Source organism: Coregonus lavaretus, assembly GCF_964263955.1.
Source record: "Coregonus lavaretus genome assembly, chromosome: 14".
NCBI classification, from domain to species: domain Eukaryota; kingdom Metazoa; phylum Chordata; class Actinopteri; order Salmoniformes; family Salmonidae; genus Coregonus; species Coregonus lavaretus.
Window position 1 is genome coordinate 44,449,788 of NC_140001.1, and position 21,631 is coordinate 44,471,418.

General features: G+C 40.4%; 1 protein-coding gene across 1 annotated transcript; it reads left to right on the forward strand.

Annotated features, from left to right (window-relative positions):
• Window positions 1-1,996: 1,996 nt before the first annotated feature.
• On the forward strand, window positions 1,997-5,456 carry LOC311141767 (transcriptional regulator protein Pur-beta-like). The gene has a single exon (XM_084177211.1). The coding sequence runs from the start codon at window positions 2,017-2,019 to the stop codon at window positions 2,908-2,910; it is 894 nt and encodes a 297-aa protein (XP_084033337.1). The 5' UTR covers window positions 1,997-2,016; the 3' UTR covers window positions 2,911-5,456.
• The last annotated feature ends 16,175 nt before the right edge of the window (window positions 5,457-21,631 follow it).

Below are 21,631 nucleotides of genomic sequence, written 5' to 3' on the forward strand. Positions count from 1 at the left end.
TTTCATAGTGTGAATGATGGTAAGTTTAAATTGTTATTAAACTGTTTAATAGGCATCAGCAAGGTGCCTGTAATGGTGTTCTGTAATGACTGTATTTATGCTCTGCAACTACACTCTCTGTCTACATTCATAGGTCATGGACAGGACACACCAGACAGGACCCACCGGACCTACAGCCATCTTGGCAAATGTTTTCTTTGTCCTTGATGTTATGTTCCCTGAGGTGACATTCTGGTGAAATCCACCCTACTCCTGGTAATTTTATTATGTCTGCATATCATCAGTCTACCATAATTATATCTACAGTATACAAGTGCATTCGGAAAGTATTCAGACCCCTTGACATTTTCCAAATTTTGTTACGTTACAGCCTTATTCTAAAATTGATTAAATTGTTTTTTTCCCTCCTCATCAATCTACACACACTACCCCATAATGAGAAAGCAAAAACTGGTTTTTATAAATTTTTGCAAATTTATATAAAAAAAATAATATATATCACATTTACATAAATATTCAGACCCTTTACTCATTACTTTGTTTAAGCACCTTTGCAGCGATTATAGCCTTGAGTCTTCCTGGGTATGACACTACAAGCTTGGCACACCTGTATTTGGGAAGTTTCTCCCATTCTTCTCTGCAGATCATCTCCAACTGTTGCTGCACAGCTATTTTCAGGTCTCTCCAGAGACGTTAGATCGGGTTCAAGTCCGGGCTCTGGCTGGGCCACTCAAGGACATTCAGAGACTTGTCCCGAAGTCACTCCTGCGTTGTCTTGGTTGTGTGCTTAGGGTCATTGTCCTGTTGGAAGGTGAACCTTCGCCCGGTCTGAGGTCCTCAGAGCTCTGGGGCAGGTTTTCATCAAGGATCTCGCTGTACTTTGCTCCGTTCATCTTTCCCTCGATCCTGACTAGTCTCCCAGTCCCTGCCGCTGAAAAACATCTCCACAGCATGATGCTGCCACCACCATGCTTCACCTTAGGGATGGTGCCAGGTCTCCTCCAGACGTGACGCTTGGCATTCAGGACAAAGAGTTCAATCTTGGTTTCATCAGAACGAATAATCTTGTTTCTCATGGTCTGAGAGTCCTTTAGGTGCCTTTTGGCAAACTCCAAGCGGGCTGTCATGTGCCTTTTACTGAGGAGTGGCTTCCGTCGGGCCACTCTACCATAAAGGCCTGATTGGTGGAGTGCTGCAGAGATGGTTGTCCTTCTGGAAGGTTCTCCCATCTCCACAGAGGAACTCTGGAGCTCTGTCAGAGTGACCATCGGGTTCTTGTTTACCTCCCTGACCAAGGCCCTTCTCCCCGGATTGCTCAGTTTGGCCGGGCGGCCAGCTCTAGGAAGAGTCTTGGTGGTTCCAAACTTCTTCCATTTAAGAATGATGGAGGCCACTGTGTTCTTGGGGACCTTCAATGCTGCAGATTTTTTTTTGGTACCCTTCCCCAAATCTGTGCCTCGACATAATCTCTGAGCTCTACTGAAAATTCCTTCGACCTCATGGCTTGGTTTTCTGCTCTGACATGCACTGTCAGAGCAGAAATCATGTCCAATCAATTAAATTTACCACAGGTGGACTACAATCAAGTTGTAGAAACATCTGAAGGATGATCAATGGAAACAGGATGTACCTGAACTCAATTTTGAGTCTCATAGCAAAGGGTCTGAATACTTATGTAAATAAGGTATTTCTGTATTTTACTTTTAATACATTTGCTAAAATGTATAAAAACCTGTTTTCACGTTGTCATTATGGGGTATTGTGTGTAGATTGATGAGTAAACATAAAAAAAAAAAAAAAAATCAATTTTAGAATAAGGCTGTAACGTAACATAAATAAACTAGCTCCGCCATCAAATATGTAATTAAAAGTATAAATATCTTATTCTGTTTATTATGTGTTATGTATTATATGCAGAGTAATTGTTTATTTTAAGTTGGGTGCGTTATTCAACACAACCACAGAAAGCGGGTACGGTCAGAACGTGGGAAGGAGAGAAGCTGGCTGGTAGAGAAGATGGCGGATGGGGACAGTGGGAGTGAGCGCAGTGGTGGCGGGTTTCAGCACTACCAGCGGGATCAGGAGACCCAGGAGCTAGCCTCAAAGCGGCTGGACATCCAGAACAAACGGTTCTACCTGGATGTAAAGCAGAATGTGAAGGGCAGGTTCATCAAAATAGCCGAGGTCGGCGCAGGGGGCTCGAAAAGTCGACTGACCCTTTCCATGTCAGTCGCCGCGGAGTTCCGTGACTACCTGGGGGATTTCATAGAACACTACGCCCAACTTGGGCCTAGCAGCCCCGAGCAGATCGCTCAGTCATCAGGCGGGGATGACAGTGGGCCTAAGCGGGCCTTGAAGAGTGAGTTCCTAGTTCGAGAGAACAGAAAATACTACCTCGATCTGAAAGAGAACCAGCGGGGGAGGTTTCTCCGGATCAGGCAGACCGTCAACCGAGGACCCGGGTTCGGAGTAGGAGGTGGCGGAGTCCCAGGTGGCATGCAATCCGGACAAACCATCGCCCTCCCGGCCCAAGGGTTAATAGAGTTCCGTGACGCCCTTGCCAAACACATAGACGACTACGGGGGAGATGACGAAGAACTCGCCTGTGGCGGAGGAGCAGGGGACTACAGCGAGCTTCCGGAGGGCACCTCTATCATGGTGGACTCCAAACGGTTCTTCTTTGACGTGGGATCCAACAAATACGGAGTTTTCATGAGGGTGAGCGAAGTCAAACCCAGCTATAGAAACTCCATCACTATTCCGTTCAAAGCGTGGGGCAAGTTTGGAGGAGCGTTCTCCCGTTATGCCGAAGGGATGAAAGAGAAACAGGAGAGACAGAAGGATAAAATGTTTGAAAAGGGACCGGGAGGAGCAGAAGAAGAGTCGGAGGTAGACTATGCAGATGATTGATTGATCAAGCGGGCTGTGCGATCAAGCTGTCAACGTGAAGCAAAGCTTGGATAGAATAACTACTATTTTGTGCATGACAAATTGAATTTTAATGATAAACTGTGGCGTAAGTAAAGTATATTTGACTGAGAAATACTGTCTATATTAAGAGAGGATCTAAATTTGTGCTCAGAAGTTTAGAACCATGGGTTTGTGCTAGCTAAACGAGTAAAATTAGCTTGTCAGCTCATATAACGTTAGCTCTTGGTCTTGACTATGAGATTTCCAATTGACAAAAAGTAAATACTTTTGTACATGTAATAACCCCACTCATGTAGCCCAGCAAATCCAGTCTCACAATGTTTCACAACATGACATTAGCCTACTGGTCTCATTTACCAGTAGAATATCTATTTTTAACTCTAAAGAACACATTTAGACCAGAACTATGTGCTATATTTGATAAGAAAGTGAAAATGTGGTGTGTTGCTGAGCAAAGAGATGTGAAGCTCATCATTTCCCAATACATTGCTGTGTGTTCTGTGGCTCTTATGGTTGTATAAAGACCCGTTGTATTGTTTTGGAAGAATCTGAATCATTGTCCCAACACCAGCCTGGGTTCAGTGACATATAGGCCCTAGACAGGCAGCATCATAAGTGAACAGCTCCATTGGTTGGTAGGGGGTTCATCATGACCACATGAGTGGCTGCATGCTGGGTCATGAATTGAAAAGCAGGGGATTCCCTCACCCTCCTTTAGGCTATATTGCTGCTCAGCTCCCATAGTAGATGGTTGTTATACTGGCTGATGATACTCACAGAATCTCTGTTCTCTCGGGCCTGTGCCTGTAGGGATGATATATGATCTATCTATGGACATTTTAGTAGGACGAGACCTGTGTGTGCTCTGTATTGTCAACCACAAGGATAGGAGGGAGGCCTGTATGTCAAATCCAGCAATCTGTTAGATTTTGGTGACTCAGATTGAAGGTGGCACACTAGGCCCTGTTGAGGCCCCAGGGATTCTGCTAAAGCTAGCATGTCTGGCACTGGTCTTTGCTTTTAGGGACGGTTTCCCGGACACAAGTTAAACCTAGCCCTGGACTAAAAATCATGCTCAATTGAGAATCTCTATTTAAATAGATCAGTAGTCCAGGACTAGACTAAATCCGGTCCGAGAAACTGGGCCTTACAGTTTAACATTGATACTGGGCACGATTAATTAAAAAAGGGATATGCCTTAATGACAAGTTTAGGATAAGTCACTTAGGCTGCGTTTAGACAGGCAGTCCAATTCTGATATTTATTTTCACTAATTGGTATTCTGACCAATCAGATCAGCTCTGAAAAAGATCTGATGTGAAAAGATCTGATGTGATTGGTCAAATTAGTGGGGAAAAAGGTCAGAATTGGGTTGCCTGTCAAAACGCAGTCTTGGATTCATGAACTCTGATCATGTACGACTGAAAGAAACTTCAGTATGATTGTCAAATTGGTGCTGTCCTAAATATACTGAAGGAGATATACTCACAAAAAGATCAACTATAGATATAATTATTTTTCAAATAAATATATTGAAATATGTCATATATATATATATATATATGACATATATAGATATATTCAATACATTTTACATTTTATATATTGCTGCCTAAAGTAAACTGGCGTAAGCTATTTAAACACTAAAGCTTGGATGCAATCATCCAGGGAAATATTTCATACCTGTTTTTTTCTAACATTTTATTTTATTCTGTGAGAGTAAAATAAAGAGCATAGAAAACAATATTGAAGTACTAACAAACGCAAACATTCTTTTCTTTTGCATATTCTGATTGCTGTATGTTGGTATTTATCTTATTTTGGGGGGGCAGCCTAGATTGAATTAAAATTGACAATGACAAAAAAAGAATCAAAAGTTTTATTGTCAACATACATAAAATCATGGCATTCGTAACCTTGTTCAGGAAATGACATCTTCAACAACAACAAAACAACCACCATCCCATTTGTGTGAACCATAGAGATAGATAGAGGACTCATCTTTATATCTGTGCTATTTTAGCGTTTGTGACAGCATGGGCAGCGCCCTTGAGGCAATCCCCATTTTGAAGTGGTCCATTTTCTTCTTCACGATTGGCTCATCCCTACTGATGACCTGACTGGACATGACTCCAACAGGGTCATCAGGAGGGATCAGCCAATAAAGTTGGAAGTCCCACCCAGTTGACTACATTAAAATGGTGGAGGCCCTCAATGGCGCTGCCTATGCTTAAACTGCCTTTTGGCCAGTAGAGGCCTCTATCATTCTCTATGGTGTGACCCTCTTCCTGTTGGTTTTACTTTACCCTTCAACACAGCAGGAGAGAATTTGTCATACAAAAAACAATCGTAGCAATCTTTTTTTTTTCTACTGATAAAAAAAATGTATGTATACAGACACACACGTTTGAAGTAAAACCTTATTCCTGTACTGTGTTATGTGAAATGGCAGCTGTTTCCCTCATGTGTTCTGCTGTAATATTTTACCAAGTTCCTTTTAACGTAAATAAAAAGTTATTTGCTGAGGACAAGTGTTTTCTTTCCCCCATCCAACAAATCAGATTCCACAATCATAGATTAATTTTTATGTCCTCAATATGTGGGCTAGGCTGTGTTGTTTCTTTGGGCAGATTTGCTGTGGTAAGAAACTGAGGTTAGAGAATTGGAGGTCTTATACAGCAACAGGTGTGGAATGCCAATTGAAGCAATCTCACAGAATAGAAGGCATGGGATGACACAAGGGATACCCCATTCAACATTCTTACAGGGTGCACTCACGTGTTTAAGTGTATTAGATAAGGTTGACAATATTACCACAATATGAGAATTGAGCCCTGTCCAGAAACAACCCTTACATACTTGATTCATGTAGATCTAAAATAATTTGATGGGTGTAAACAACATGGCTATAGCCACATCTTGCCTTCTGATAGGCTAGTTGGAATATTCAACACTGCTTATACCTGTTCAACAATTTCAGATCAACAGTGCCTAGGTCCTAGGCTAGGGGGTAGCATCTAGGGGTTGGTTCTGAACAATGGTGACCATGAGGGTGTCAGAGTCAAAGGGTGTGTGTTTGTGGTTGTCTAAGGTGTGGAGGAAATCTAACAGCAGCCAGCTGTTCCTTTATCAATGTCTGTGTCCCAAATGGCACCCTATTCCCTACCAGGTCCCATATGGCTCTGTTCAAAAGTAGTGCAATATGTAGGGAATAGGGTGCCATTTGGGACACAACCATTGATAAAGGAATCAATGCTGTTTGATTTCCTCCACACCTTAGACGTCAAGCAGACAGAGGGGAAGTGATACTGCTGGGAAAACATAAAGGAAAGGCCATAAACTGTGTCCCAAATGATATTCCCTATAGTGCACTACTTTTGACTAGAGCCCTATAGCTCTGGTCAGAAGTAGTAGACTATATAGGGAATAGGGTGGCATTTGGGACACAGCCACAGAAAGAGGCCCTCCTCTCTCCTGACCTGATGACTGTAAAGGAAGTTGTGGAATCAAGTTGTGGTTTATTGAAGTCATATTTGACATGTTTTAAGTAATGTACTTTAACTCCCATTGATATCAGAGAGATAAGTGATGGTCAAGCAATGGATGATTAGGGCTCTGTCCCAAATGGCACCCTCACTACATAGGGAATAGGGAAGCAAACTATATGCTTATGACAGAGTGAGGGGGCCATGTTAGGAATTTAAAGGCACTGCATGGTCAATCCGACATCTGCATTGGCTGTGCAGCATTTACAGTACACTGATACGGCCTCTGCAGAAGTCAGGGCATTCATACTTATTGCGCTTTGCGAAGCAGCGCAAAGCTGATGAGTAGAGCTGTTGTCAAGGAAGTGAGTTTGTGTTTACACAGGACCTCCCGCCCACACCTACCGTTAACCAATCATGTCAATGTGGAGCTATACGGAGCCCTCCACATTTTTTACAACATTTGGGAGGCAAACGGCGTTGCAGAACGGAGCTCAACTTGGCTTCTGCATGCCTCCGGAGGCTCCGCAATTGCGTCACACCCTCCGTACAGATCAAGCATAAATTCGCGCTTAGCCCTAGAGACACTGGGGTTAACACTCCTACTGTACTGACAACTGCCATGGGAAGTCATTTTGGTGGGAGTAGAGTGAAGTCAATTTAGCAATTTCCCCACTAATGGTTAAGATTAGGGAAGGGGAAGCTGATCCTAAAACTTTACCTAGGGGAACAGCCTGGAAATATTCCATTGTGATGCAATTAGCAGATTTGTGGAATTTTACCAGCTTCTGAGAAAAGTGCTGTTTTTAGCACTGACACTCAGTCAGTGATGTATTTATTAATGACATCTGTATGGGAATGAATCACAATCAAGAATAAGAAAACAGGTAATCTTTCAAATACTTGTTTCGATGTATCCCTATGGGAAATAGTTACATTTGCCCAAGCTCGAAGAACCAATCACATACGTCTGTCAGAGACAGACAGGTTAAGTGGCCAATGAGTTGGGCCCCTCCCCTCATGATAAATTAAATGAAAGTTTATTGGTCGCGTACACAGTTTAGCAGATATTATAGCGAAAGCAGCGAAATGCTTATGTTACTAGCTCCTAACAATGATCATAACAACCAAAATAGCACTGGAACAGTAATCCAAATGCAATTGTTATGTATATACACCGGATGAATATACACAAGATATACTAAGAATTATATGTACAGCAGTAGATACACTATATGACTAAAAGTATGTGGATACCTGCTAGTCAAACATCTCATTCCAAAATCATGGTCATTAACATGGAGTTGGTCCCCCCTTTGCTGCTATAACAGCCTCCACTCTTCTGTGGAAGGCTTTCCACTAGATGTTGGAACATTGCTGCAGGGACTTCCATTCAGCCACGAGAGCATTAGTGAGGTCGGGCACTGATGTTGGGCGATTAGGCCTGGCTCGCAGTCGGCGTGCCAATTCATCCCAAAGGTGTTCAATGGGTTTGAGGTCAGGGCTCTGTGCAGGCCAGTCAAGTCAACCACATGTATATAGACAATTACCTGCTTTGCTCCCCCACTCGGGAACAAGCAGTACGAGACACAGCTTCTCTTGTAACCCACCTCTCCGAGCTAGGGTTTCAGATCAACTAGCTAAAGAGCTGTTTGGTGCCAACACAGAGAATAGAATATATAGGTGTTATGCTAGACCCTCTCTCATCAGGCAACTCTCTCGGACGGGCACATCGCATCGTTCCGACAGTGCCACTCCCTGTTCCACAGTGGCACTCGGTCACGTTCCGAACGTGTCTCCGTGTGCTGGAGTTGATGGCTTCCACCATCTCAGTAGTACTGTGGATGAGAGACATCCAGCGTTGGGTATCCTCCATACGTCTGTGTTCCTGAAGTCACCTCAATCGTACGGTAAAGGTGACTTCAGCATGTCTCTCGGCTCTCCGTCATATAAGGACTCCTTCGCTCTTCGTTTCTGGCACTCCCCTAGTAAATAAGACCACACTCAACGAGGTGTATAGGGCCATAAGCAAACAAGAAAATGCACATCCAGAAGCAGCATTTCTGGTGGCCGGTTTTTTTAATCCAGGGAAACTGAAATCCGAGTGGCGCAGTGGTCTAAGGCACTGCATCGCAGTGCTAGCTGTGCCACTAGAGATCCTGGTTCGAATCCAGGCTCTGTCGTAGCCGGCCACGACCGGGAGACCCATGGGGCGGCGCACAAATTGGCCCAGCGTTGTCCAGGGTAGGGGAGGGAATGGCCGGCAGGGATGTAGAGCATGGCATTTGCAACGCCAGGGTTGTGGGTTCGATTCCCACGGGGGGCCAGTATGAAAAATAAAAAGATAATGTAAGTCGCTCTGGATAAGAGCGTCTGCTAAATGACTAAAATGTTTTACCTCATTTTTACCATAATGTCATCTGTGCAACTAGAGGTGACAAAACTCTAGATCACATTTACTCCACACACAGAAACGTATACAAGGCCCTCCCTCGCAAATCAGACCATAACTCTATCCTCCTGCTTCCTGCTTACAAGCAAAAACTCAAACAGGAATTACCAGTGACACGGTCAATACGGAAGTGGTCCGATGAAGTGGATGCTAACCTACAGGACGGTTTCGCTATAGCAGAAACTGGAATATGTTCTGAGATTCATCCGATCAAATGTAGGAGTTTACTACATCCGTATGTATATAATTCCTGTAAGACAAAAAATGAAGGCATGGCACGTTGCACAAGCCCTTCACTTTTAAAATGGCTGTGTTCCTTTGGGAATTTGTGCATGTTTAGAGCGGCAACATTAGGTAAAATGTTTTGACAAATTACAGTTGAAGTCGGATGTTTACATACACTTAGGTTGGAGTCAATAAAACTGGTTTTTCAACCACTCCACACATTTCTTGTTAACAAACTATAGTTTTGGCAAGTCGGTTAGGACATCTACTTTGCGCATGACACAAGTAATTTTTCCAACAATTGTTTACAGACAGATTATTTCACTTATAATTCACTGTATCACAATTCCAGTGGGTCAGAAGTTTACATCCACTAAGTTGACTGTGCCTTTAAACAGCTTGGAAAATTCCAGAAAATAATGTCATGGCTTTAGAAGCTTCTGATAGGCTAATTGACATACTTTGAGTCAATTGGAGGTGTACCTGTGGATGTATTTCAAGGCCTACCTTCAAACTCAGTGCCTCTTTGCTTGACATCATGGGAAAATCAAAAGAAATCAGCCAAGACCTCAGAAAAACAATTGTTGACCTCCACAAGTCTGGTTCATCCTTGGGAGCAATTTCCAAACGCCTGAAGGTACCACGATCATCTGTACAAACAATAGTACGCAAGTATAAACACCATGGGACCACGCAGCCGTCATACCGCTCAGGAAGGAGATGTGTTCTGTCTCCTAGAGATGAACGTACTTTGGTGCGAAAAGTGCAAATCAATGCCAGAACAACAGCAAAGGACCTAGTGAAGATGCTGGAGGAAACAGGTACAAAAGTATCTATATCCACAGTAAAATGAGTCCTATATGGACATAAACTGAAAGGCCGCTCAGCAAGGAAGAAGCCACTGCTCCAAAACCGCCATAAAAATAGCCAGACTACGGTTTGCAACTGCACATGGGGACAAAGATCGTACTTTTTTGAGAAATGTCCTCTGGTCTGATGAAACAAAAATATAACTGTTTGGCCATAATGACCATTGTTATGTTTGGAGGGAAAAGGGGGTCACTTGCAAGCCGAAGAACACCATCCCAACCATGAAGCACGGGGGTGGCAGCATCATGCTGTGGGGGTGCTTTGCTGCAGAAGGGACTGGTGCACTTCACAAAATAGATGGCATCATGAGGAAGGAAACGTATGTGGATATATTGAAGCAACATCTCAAGACATCAGTCAGGAAGTTAAATCTTGGTCGCAAATGGGTCTTCCAAATGGACAATGACCCCAAGCATACTTCCAAAGTTGTGGCAAAATGGCTTAAGGACAACAAAATCAAGGTATTGGAGTGGCCATCACAAAGCCCTGACCTCAATCCTATAGAACATTTGTGGGCAGAACTGAAAACGTTTGTGCGAGCAAGGAGGCCTACAAACCTGACTGAGTTACACCAGCTCTGTCAGGAGGAATGGGCCCAACTTATTTTGGGAAGCTTGTGGAAGGCTACCCGAAACGTTTGACCCAAGTTAAACAATTTAAAGGCAACGCTACCAAATACTAATTGAGTGTATGTAAACTTCTGACCCACTGGGAATGTGATGAAAGAAATAAAAGCTGAAATAAATAATTCTCTCTACTATTATTCTGACATTTCACATTCTTAAAATAAAGTGGTGATCCTAACTGACCTAAGACAGGGAATTTATACTAGGATTAAATGTCAGGAATTGTGAAAAACTGAGTTGAAATTTATTTGGCTAAGGTGTATGTAAACTTCCGAATTCAACTGTATAATAAGAAAATCATTTTGGAACAGTAATTGGTGACATATGTTATTTTAAACCTAGACTTTCAAATCTCTTAATTCCCAACATGGGGACAATTTGGGGGTACATTTCAGCGGTATCTCGGGCTGTGTAGCAGTCACAGTTCTTACCTTTCTAACAGTACTAAGCATGTGTTTGTAGGACGTATAGAAACCGAAATGTACCTTATGAGGGTAGTATACAATATTATATGTCGTTTAGAAAATGCCACAAGAGGGAATCAGTTAAATTCAAGATAATTTAATTCATTCACATGGCAGTATACAATACGGCGTCCATAAATCCACCCCTGCCCCTTGGCAGCCAGTCACCTTCTGGAGGTATTCTAACACCTCTCTATATTAGTATCTCTGGCATGGAAGAGCACAACTTGATGCCTGGTAACTACGGTACTAGCTATAATACATAATGTAAAAGTCTATGTTTTTGGTTTGCTCTTGAGCGGGAATCAACAACCATATCAGACCCTATCTGCCCTGTAAGACTTGCTGTTTCATACTGTGGTGTCGAGAAAACGTTGCTAATTATGCTGTGAAAACAAGGAAATCCGCTGACGCTGTACTTTGATTATAAAGGTTTATTATATCAGAGTATTCCAGCATCAATTTACAGATATCTGCAGACATCTGGAGAATAACCGGACCCCAATCTGTAATATGTTATTCTGTCCTCCTTTGTTTTAACCAAGTATTTATATCCTATGTAACATAACATGGGTGTTTTCCTACCGACCAATCCCAGGGTTCCTACATAGCAGACTCTCCTCTGTTTTAGGGGGCCCCTATAATAATGTTTTCCAGATGTTTCCGCAAGCAGAGCCAACATCCTCTAAAACCATTTGAAACCATTAGCAAAGTCATAAATTCCTCAGATACCACATTTCCCCCCTTCGAGACAAATTAAGTCTCGAAAACAAAAATAATAGGTTTATGACAAATAACAATTTTTCTCTTATTGAGTATCTTTTAACAATAAACCAAAAACACATTTTTCTATGGAGTGTAAATACATTTCTATGAAATATGAAAAAATCTTTATGGAGTGTGAATACATTTCTATGAAATATGAACAAATCTTTATGGAGTGTGAGAGCGAAAAATCTGTCTGGCAGCTTTCTTTCCAAATATCCCTCAATCAATCAATCAAGACAGTAAAATTCTCTCACGGCCCCTCTGCCCCAGGCAACCACCTAAGTACTCCAGATCAATTCATACATCTTTATCAATGCATTTTAAACTATGATGCAATTAAATACACATGAAAGCCTCAGCAAACAAAATACAATCAAAAATGTCCACATTCAGGCTGGTCAACCCATCGGACCCTCCTGTGGATTCTCTCTATCCCTGCCTAGACCCAATATCCCTAAGCTTCAACGAAATAAACAAAAACATCTGAGATCCCCACATGTACCCCATAACAGCAAATATCATTCTTCAAAAATTAATACAGAAAGAATATAACACAAATTATGTATTACACATGCAAATATGTCTATATATCATTGCAGACACTGGAATGTAGTCCACTACACTTAATCTCCTCAGCAGTGTCGACTTCCAATGCATCTTCGATGATGGAATCTGAACCTTTCCACACCTTCCTTGTTCCACTTCCTCCAGTCCCTTCATATTGTCCCTGTTTGAGTATTTGAATCCCCTCTACACATTCCCCCATATGCTTCTGGAAGAAAAGAAAAGACCAAACAGTATCTTTTGCAAAACAACACATTCAAATTAAAACATCAATATCAACTAAAAATTATATAATATGATATATAAAATGAATCACATACCATTTCCCCCTTTGATTCATCACAACATACTAACTATCACCATAATATTTAAACCCATTTGAAAAATACAAAATTGATATCTATCCATCAATACTCCTTTGAGTCTTGACAGAAGGTTAAACCCTCTTATCGTTTCATTTGCAAACCCCTTCAAAGTATAGGTAATATTATCTATGTTATCTTCTCAAATTTTACACCATACCATGGAAAAATCCCCACTTCTTTCCTAGACTTATCCTCCAATGGTAGGCTTCCCAGACTATGAAACTTCTCTCTTTCAGAATCAGATTTATCCTTTTCCCTGTGCTGAAATTATTTTTAATTTTAAAACCTCATATGGAAGCTTCAACTTCAACATGTAACAACATCCTTTCCATCCATAGGGTAAGAATATATTCTCGCACCACAAACCCCAGATGTTTCTCAAAAATTCCCCAATAGTCACATTACCATGCAAAACTTCTCTCTCCATCAAAGTCCTTCTCTTCTTACTAACTTAAACATCAAAAGTTACATTATATTTCTCATTACTAACCTTATGTTCATGCTTACCCAAAGTCATCATATAATCATCACCATCTGATATTCCCCTAAACATCCTCTTTCCATCATATGTTTTCATTTAAACAAAAACAGCTTTTAGCCCTCACTGGTTTCACCTCCAATGCTTCATGAAGCGCTGTTAACTGATTTTCCTTCCCATCTAACAAATTGACATAGGTTAATTCATTTAACCAAGAACACTTAAACCTAGGCCTAAACAAATGCTTCCACAACTACATTATTTTCTCTCTTAATGATTGTTGCTGATACAACAGCCCTTATAAAGCATAAGATTGACACATACTTGATAGAAGTTTAGCTACCTTCTAAGATTCAACCCCATGTTCCTTATGCTGAAATTCTCAACAGACATTTACCCTCAAGATTCCTCACTGATCTTACAGTATGAGTTAACTCCTTGAACTAAAGATTCCTACCTGCCCATCCATCTTTAATTTCCAAACAGAAGAATTAAATCCATGTGCCTTCCATTTAATTTCTCTCTTTCCTAACGAACAGTATTGATCAGATATATCTTCTTGTCTTCCATCAAAATCAAAGAACTCATCCTGCACCTCCATGATAGTATTCTCCCTCTAACATTACTCAAAATAAGTTAGCAATCACTCATAACCCTCTTCCACTTCATATCGTTTTACAAAATATACTTCCTTTCACTAGATGAAACAACTTCTACTTCTAGTCTTCATAACAACACTTCTTCTCCATAATTATCTCTCCACATGAGAGGAATCTCACCTCTACACATTCCTTCTCTCACATCTACAAGGAAGATGAGCTGTACCACCCATCCTAACCCTAATGACAGTCTTTTCCTCTAAAATTGGTGCTGAGCAATTGGCTCCCTTGTAATCAAATGTGATATATTTATAGCTTTAATAACTGTCAATGTTGAAAGAGTTGAATTGCTTCTCACTGTTGTTTTAATAGACTGTGTTGATGTCATTGTTGTTGATTCATCCATTCTCCCTAAAGCTTTGAACTCTTTACTTGTATTTCCATCCATCACCACTAGTGTCACTACATCAACTCTCAGTCCCAACTCTAATCCCTCACTTTCAAACTGTTGATTATAAAAAATACATTCATAATCACCTTGATCTTCCTGCTGGGAATTGTACACATAAAGACTACAATCACCCTCAATCTTCTCTTATCATTCAGCAACGCATACTTTCTCAATGCATCTTCTCCTTACAGATCTAAACTCCTACCATATCTATCTTCCCACTGAACTCTAAATTTCCCTTCACCACTGTTATCTCTCTCTTCCTACTAACATTGAAGCTTAGCTGACTGTCCTAGAGTTCCTTCAATTCTAGTTTTCATAACTTTTTAGTCTGACTTTTTCCCCTAATTTTTCCCCAAAAACCATTTCACTGATTTATCCACAAATTCCTTTCCCTCTAATTTTAGGATATTTGATCGGAAGTCCCCACCTGCTTATGACTTCTTTACACAAAAACTTGGCAAACGATTGAGCATCTTTTAGCTTAGTTTGAAATCTTATTCCCCTCTTGGTGTAGGAATGTAACCAAGAATAACAGTCACCCCCTGTAAACATCACTTTTCAGACAGATTGTCCTCCTTCCTATGATATAGTCAACCTATTCAATCAAATCTGATTCCCAAAAAACCCTACTAGTTGTTGACATATCGGTTTTCTTCAAAGGCTTATATTCTTAGTTCTGTCCTCGAATGATCACTGGCATCATCTTCCTACTTGTGCTCTCTTTCCTTTCCTCAATGTATACTTTTTCTCCAATTCTTGGGATCCTTTTCTCAGCAGTTTTTTCTTCTCTTCTGTATCTTCAGCTTCTTGAGTTGTTCTTCCAGTTCTCTTTCCTCAGAGATCGAATCTCTAGTATCCTTCAACTTCCATCACCCCTTCTTTCCTCTCTTGCCAACTTCCTTCTGATCACAGAGTCATATCCACCCATGATCTCCTCTCAATCACTCTGATCATCATCATCATCTTCTTCAAGTTCCATCTTCCTTAACCTCACTCCACCCTTAGTTTCCAGACGTCTCGTTTTCTTCCTACTTTTGGAGTTTTGATTAATCTTTATGGTCGTTTCTGCTTCTCCTCTCTCTATTATTCAATCACTTTCATCATGTTGATGACGTCAGGGTTAAGAGTCCCTTCCACTAGCCATGGTTGTTCAATGTAAGGCCAACATTTATTGCCTTTTCCAGATAACCTTGCAATACCATTAACTAAAGGATTACTATTTTCTACTACATCAACAGGAGTAATTACTTTCATAGTTTTTATGTCCTTTTTCCCCCTTGTAACAACTCTTTTATATTCCTTTATTGTAAATTATTTCATTATTTTAGACTATATAGCCTATTGTTCCCTATTTTTTCTTATTTTCTTCCCCAAATTAATTAATTAATGCATTTATTTATTAATTTATTCATCAATTTACTTATTTATTCATTTTATTTTACCAAATTATTGATTAGTGGCATTCTTACCACATCCAATCAGGAAAAGTAAATGAAAGTAGTCAACTTCAGAGCAATCCAAAAATAAAGACCTCTAATCCTGCAACACTACAGTACTCACAAACCCCATTGCTTAATAAGCACCCAATTACCTTAATTTTACAGAATAATGTCAGTACTCGATTTCCCTCATCTCTAATCAAACCCACTCATGCACAAAAACTCCAAAATGCAATTCTTAATTACATCAATTGATCAGTCTGTTGCCAAGTCCTTGTCAAATTGTCATAACATCAAATATGCTAGGCAACCAAAATATCCTCTATGTGAAGGTACGTTTTGTAAATAGAACAGTACTAGCCTTGATTTGACTTGATCCGTTGCAGCACATTCTGTATTTCCGCAAGCAGAGCCAACATCCTCTAAAACCATTTGAAACCATTAGCAAAGTCATAAATTCCTCAGATACTACAATACGTTCTCTCTTTCTTACACCATGATCATTCTTATAGAGCTTTAGGAGTCTTGTGCTTTTCTGTGGCAATTATTTGTTGCTTATGAGTACTTGTATTTGTAATACACATCTACGTATTTGTACGTGGTTTATTATCACATGACTAAATACTCTAGTCTGCCACTAGACAGATCTTCATTGTAAATAAGTATTTGTACCTGTTTAAATCACTTTAGTGTTTACTATGGATATGATGGTGGCCTGTATAACTCAAGATGCTTCTCATCCTATTTAAAGGGATAGTTCACTAAAAGTTCATGCTTTTTAAGTATTTTCTGACCGTGGAAGCTGACAAGCCGTCTATTTATGCAGACGTCTAATGTACTGATTCATTCTGGGTTTAGCCGGAATGATGACCCCTGATTCCGTGTGCCGACGGTGAACTCGTTGTTGACGATACGGAGGTACTTTTGAGGTTCTGCCACAGATTTCAGGATGCCCCACTTATCTGATTTAGCATTCCACTTGAACTGGCAGTTCTTGTCTGTATAGGCTGTCTCCACGTCTGTTGTTAACTGTATCTGTGAATATACAGAGAGCATATAAGAGCACAAACCTCAATCAACTCAGTGGCATTGGGGTAAGAGTGTCCCCTCTGAGATTGGAAGGTTGGGGTTTCAATCCCCGGTTGTCTCTCTGCTTGGCACTCAGGAGATGGATTGGGTATAAGGACCTGTACATCAAGTTGCTTCACGCTACAGAAACAGGATCCTGCCGTTCTGGCCCGTACAAGGCTTGTACACAGGAAGTAGACTCATCCACCAACCTACTCTCTCTAGCAATTATACTGGGGACGAGGTTATAAGAAGTGAGAAGAGAAGCTGCATATGACAAGAATGCAGGAGTGAGATTATCCAAAAACAGCATTTTCTATTCCGGGGACTTTAAGTTTGTTTGCTTGCCATGTGGCCTTTCTTTCCTTTTAGTGCTTTGGCTTACTTCTGCCATGTTCCTGTTGTGTCAAAATAGTCACAAGCATTAGGTGCTTGACAGTGTCCCTGGATTTAAATCCAAGAGACACTACCAGCACTTTGAAAAGTTGATGTAATTATACTTTGCTGTGGATATATTGTCTCACATTCCTACCGCCAAAAGGACCAACCGCACGGACAACCGGTAAAGTACATTAAAATAAAATTTGATTCAACATTCTGGCTTGTAGAGGTTGTGAGAGGAAACTTTCCTGATTCAAACTCTCATTTATGCCTGACGTAGAATTCAATGCAATTCAACTTTGGGTTTCCAGGCAACTATGGAGTGGGTGCTCATCTGGGTAAAGTTGTGTAGTCCAAGAGAGAGAGAAAGTGATGGCATCTCCCAAAAACAATGCAACACAAAACCATTTTAAATGCATAGCTTCTGAAATATATTTACCTGTACTTTATTCCCCTTGACAACAAGGAAACCATTTTGCTGCTTATACAGGAAACAGAACGCCATGGAAACAGAATTAGCATCTTCTGGCATATTGTAGACAGTCACTGAAAAGCGAAATAACAATATTACAATGTTTACTTCCAAGGATGTGCAATAAAGCCAAGATCTGCAAATGTTTCCATAAGTGTTTGTATTTTGTCTCGTTGCCACAAAAATAATGAGTTAATAATTATTTCACTTACAATGTGCCTTTAAAGCAGGGGTGTCCTGGAGGTCTGTGTGTCTGCTGGTTTGTTATTTCCTTTAAATTTGTTTCCAATTAAGACCTAGACAACCTGGTGAGGGGAGTTCCTAACTAATCAATGATCAATCAAATACAAGTGAGGAGCGAAAACCCGTCGACACTCTGCCCTCCAGGAATTGAGTTTGACACCCCTGCTTTAAAGGGATGAGTTACAGTAGGATTTATGGGTCTTCTGCAGAAATCACAAATGTCACACAATGCAGCCAAAAGCACCCCTAAAATCCATCCTCCTACCTTTCTTCAGTTGATCTGTTCTTTTCTTTTGGATCGTCTTGACATAGATGACTGGATGGTTTGACTGGTAGGAATTTCTGACAAAGGGAAACATTCCACCTTTCACCTCCATGTACGCTTTGGTCACTATTGGTCCTGACATGGTAGATCTGTAGAACAACAAACTTGTAATTTATCATATATATCTCACTGTATGTGTGTGTGACTGTGCATTAGGCATAATTTATTTGTCTCCAACATGTGCTTATGAAGATAGCAGTTAGCCAATCAAAGCTTTTAATTTGAGTAAACTAGGGGGAGACTAATGGTGATACCTCACACCTCATAAAAGGACATCTGGATTTACATCACATGCACAACAAGAGTCCATGCTGTGAGATAGTGCCAGATTAAAATCTAGCTAGTTGCCAATAACAATATGATTTATATTTTGGCATCTGAGCTTTGTAATGTTCCTTAGAATAGTCTCATGTTTGATCATTCTGACAGCCAGCACTTTGGAGTAGGCCTACTTCACAAGTGGGGTTGAAGAAATGTGACCAAGTTGTATTCTTCAGCAATCAACTTGTAAACTATATCATTAATTGTAATAAACATAAACAGCAGGAAATATCGCAGACTGTACCCTAATAGGGTATTGTGTTTCCCTTATTCATATCACAACGAACTTTTACCAGTTGAATGAAGACACAAATAAGACATTTTTGTATTACAACTTTTCTGAAATATGTATATGAGTTGATATCTCATTAATTATGCACATATTTGTATATACAGAAAATGTCACGATCGTCGGATACAGAGGACCAAGGCGCAGCGTGGAAGGTGAACATATTTATTAAATAATGATTACACGAACAAAAACAACAAATCGATACGTGACGTCCAAAGGTGCAAAAACACAAACCTACACAGGAACAAGATCCCACACCATACTGTGGGAAACAGGCTGACTAAGTATGGTTCCCAATCAGAGACAACAAGCAACAGCTGATTCACGTTGCCTCTGATTGAGAACCACACTGGCCAACATAGAAACTGTCAAAGTTGCGTCAATTCAAATCTGGCATTAGGAACAAAAGAGGTCAACACGACTTCTAAGATATACTAGTTATTTTAATTAATGCAAAAACCTTCAATGGTAAATATGATGTTTCGTATATACGGGCTCTTTGAAATACCTCACAGGGCACTTCAGAGAACTAAATCCATTGTTTTAGATTGTTCCTCAAATACTCTGACAGAGAGAGTTTCCCACCTCTCTGATGGCCAATCAGAGTAGAGACTTGAGTGTGGTTTAGACTTACTCAGCCTATCCGTTGGCGCACCGGCTGTTCCCCTCCTCTTCTGTTACCAGGCATACGTTTATCATAACAACCTGTCATAGTGAGAAGAACCAGCTCCCCTAGACCCCATTCCTACGTCCAAGGATGGTTCACAGATCACAAAGAACCAGTATAGTCTAGTATTTGGAGACACAAATCCTTATCTCATTTTACACCCTAAAACAGCTCTTCACATCAATCACAGCTTGCCAGGTGACACAACCTACATTAGCCCAGTCAAGAATGCATTCTTTCTAAGTTAGTCATCCCATCAATTATAAAAAATAATAAATCTCTCATAAAACACAATACTAGAACTCACACAAATGAAAACTCACACCCTGGCTCAACATACTAGAGTCCCCAGAGCCAGGGCGTGACAGAAAATAAGTTTTTCTGGACACTGGATGAAGTCCGACTGAATTTGTAGGTTTAATTTTGTTAAGACACTCCAGGACATTCGCTATGAACTTGTATTTTACTTGGTGTATGATTAAATGAGCTTTGAAAGTATGGATAAAATTCATGAAATCTTTATATGACAAACTAAATCAAATATAGGCTTACTTAGGTTATATACGTTGACATTTCTATGTTTACTTTTTGAAATAACTAATAGGGACCAAAATACAAAATACATCTAAAAATGAATAAATAGATACAAAAATGACATTTTAGCCTTACATTTCATACTCTTCATAAACATAACGAATTCAGTAACATATCTTAATTTATAAATGACTATGCATCCAATCCACAATAACAACATTTATCGAGATTATAGATGAGCCAAATAGATCAATATGGGAAATGATCATGCTGCTAATATCCCTTTTTCTGCAGAATGAAAACACATCATTCAAAACGAATAAAATACACTTACTTAAAAAGCATGCCCTGAAGCAATTTGACTGTTCGATTTGTTAGTTTTTTCAATCACACTAGAGAAAGAGGAATTTACATACTTTCTCCGTTGCTGAATTGTTGAAGTTCGGTGCTGAAATGCTGTTGCGCTTTCTCGGTCGACCACTCCTCAGTCTACACACCCAAATATCAAGAATAGAGCGCACGCGGAAATCGACAGCATTCCCATGCAAAAGTCCACCCACATTGCGTAATGTGAAGTGCACGTAACATTTCAAATCATAATCATAATGTAGAATTTAAAACTCAAATCGAGGTTTCCAAGGCTGGACCCCATACTGAAGTCAAAGTTTGGCATGGATGGACAGGATTAGTTACCTATATGAAAACAGCAGCCCAGGGTTCTTGGTTTGTCATCTTGGGTTACAGTCACTGTAGCAACATACAAATCGTAGCAGCACACGCCTATGATTAATATGTCTTCTGGGATGATGACATTCAAGGTTGAAACTGAATCTGGAACATACTGTAACGACCCCGGGTTTATTAACTCGGATATCGACTCTGCCACGCGAGCATGCTTTTGGGGCACAGTTGATGGCGCGCTGTACTTCGGGCCAGAAGGTTGAGGGTTCGAGACCTGCTCCCTGACTATTTCATTACAATACATTGCAATGTAAAGTACATATGTTGGTTTGTGAGAACTCCCCATCATTCATTTTGTTTGGATTAGCACATCTACTTCTTTATCCCCACCTCTCCAACTTGGACATTGATTTCTATGTTTCCACACTGAGTCTGGTTAGGACTAGCTTCAGCTTCGCTCACGGTGAGGTGAAAGCATGTGACATTGGTCAAGTATCTGGGGCTCTATTCAATCTGTAAAGGTGAAGCGTTACAGATTCCGAGATAGAAATGTAAAGGAAATTCCGATTGAGCGGACATATGGAGCATTTATGGTGAATGCAGTGAGCTGCTAAAGTGGTGGTGGCAGAATTGGGGTGAGCTTTTGTAATTTAAAGATTAATGCTGTTCTGTGTTGGACTGTGATGTTGTGCATTTCATAGACTCCTGTTATGTCTGCACCCTAACACAAGGCCATTGTGTTCTGAAAGTGTTTATTGTATAAAAAGAACTGTTGTGTAAACAATATGATTGTATTACCACCTACCACTATATACAGTGAGGGAAAAAAGTATTTGATCCCCTGCTGATTTTGTACGTTTGCCCACTGACAAAGAAATGATCAGTCTATAATTTTGATGGTAGGTTTATTTGAACTGTGAGAGACAG

What these genes read in the sequence shown, in the direction of transcription:
- LOC311141767 (XM_084177211.1), top strand. Translation starts at nt 2,017, where the DNA reads ATGGCGGATGGGGACAGTGGGAGTGAGCGCAGTGGTGGCGGGTTTCAG.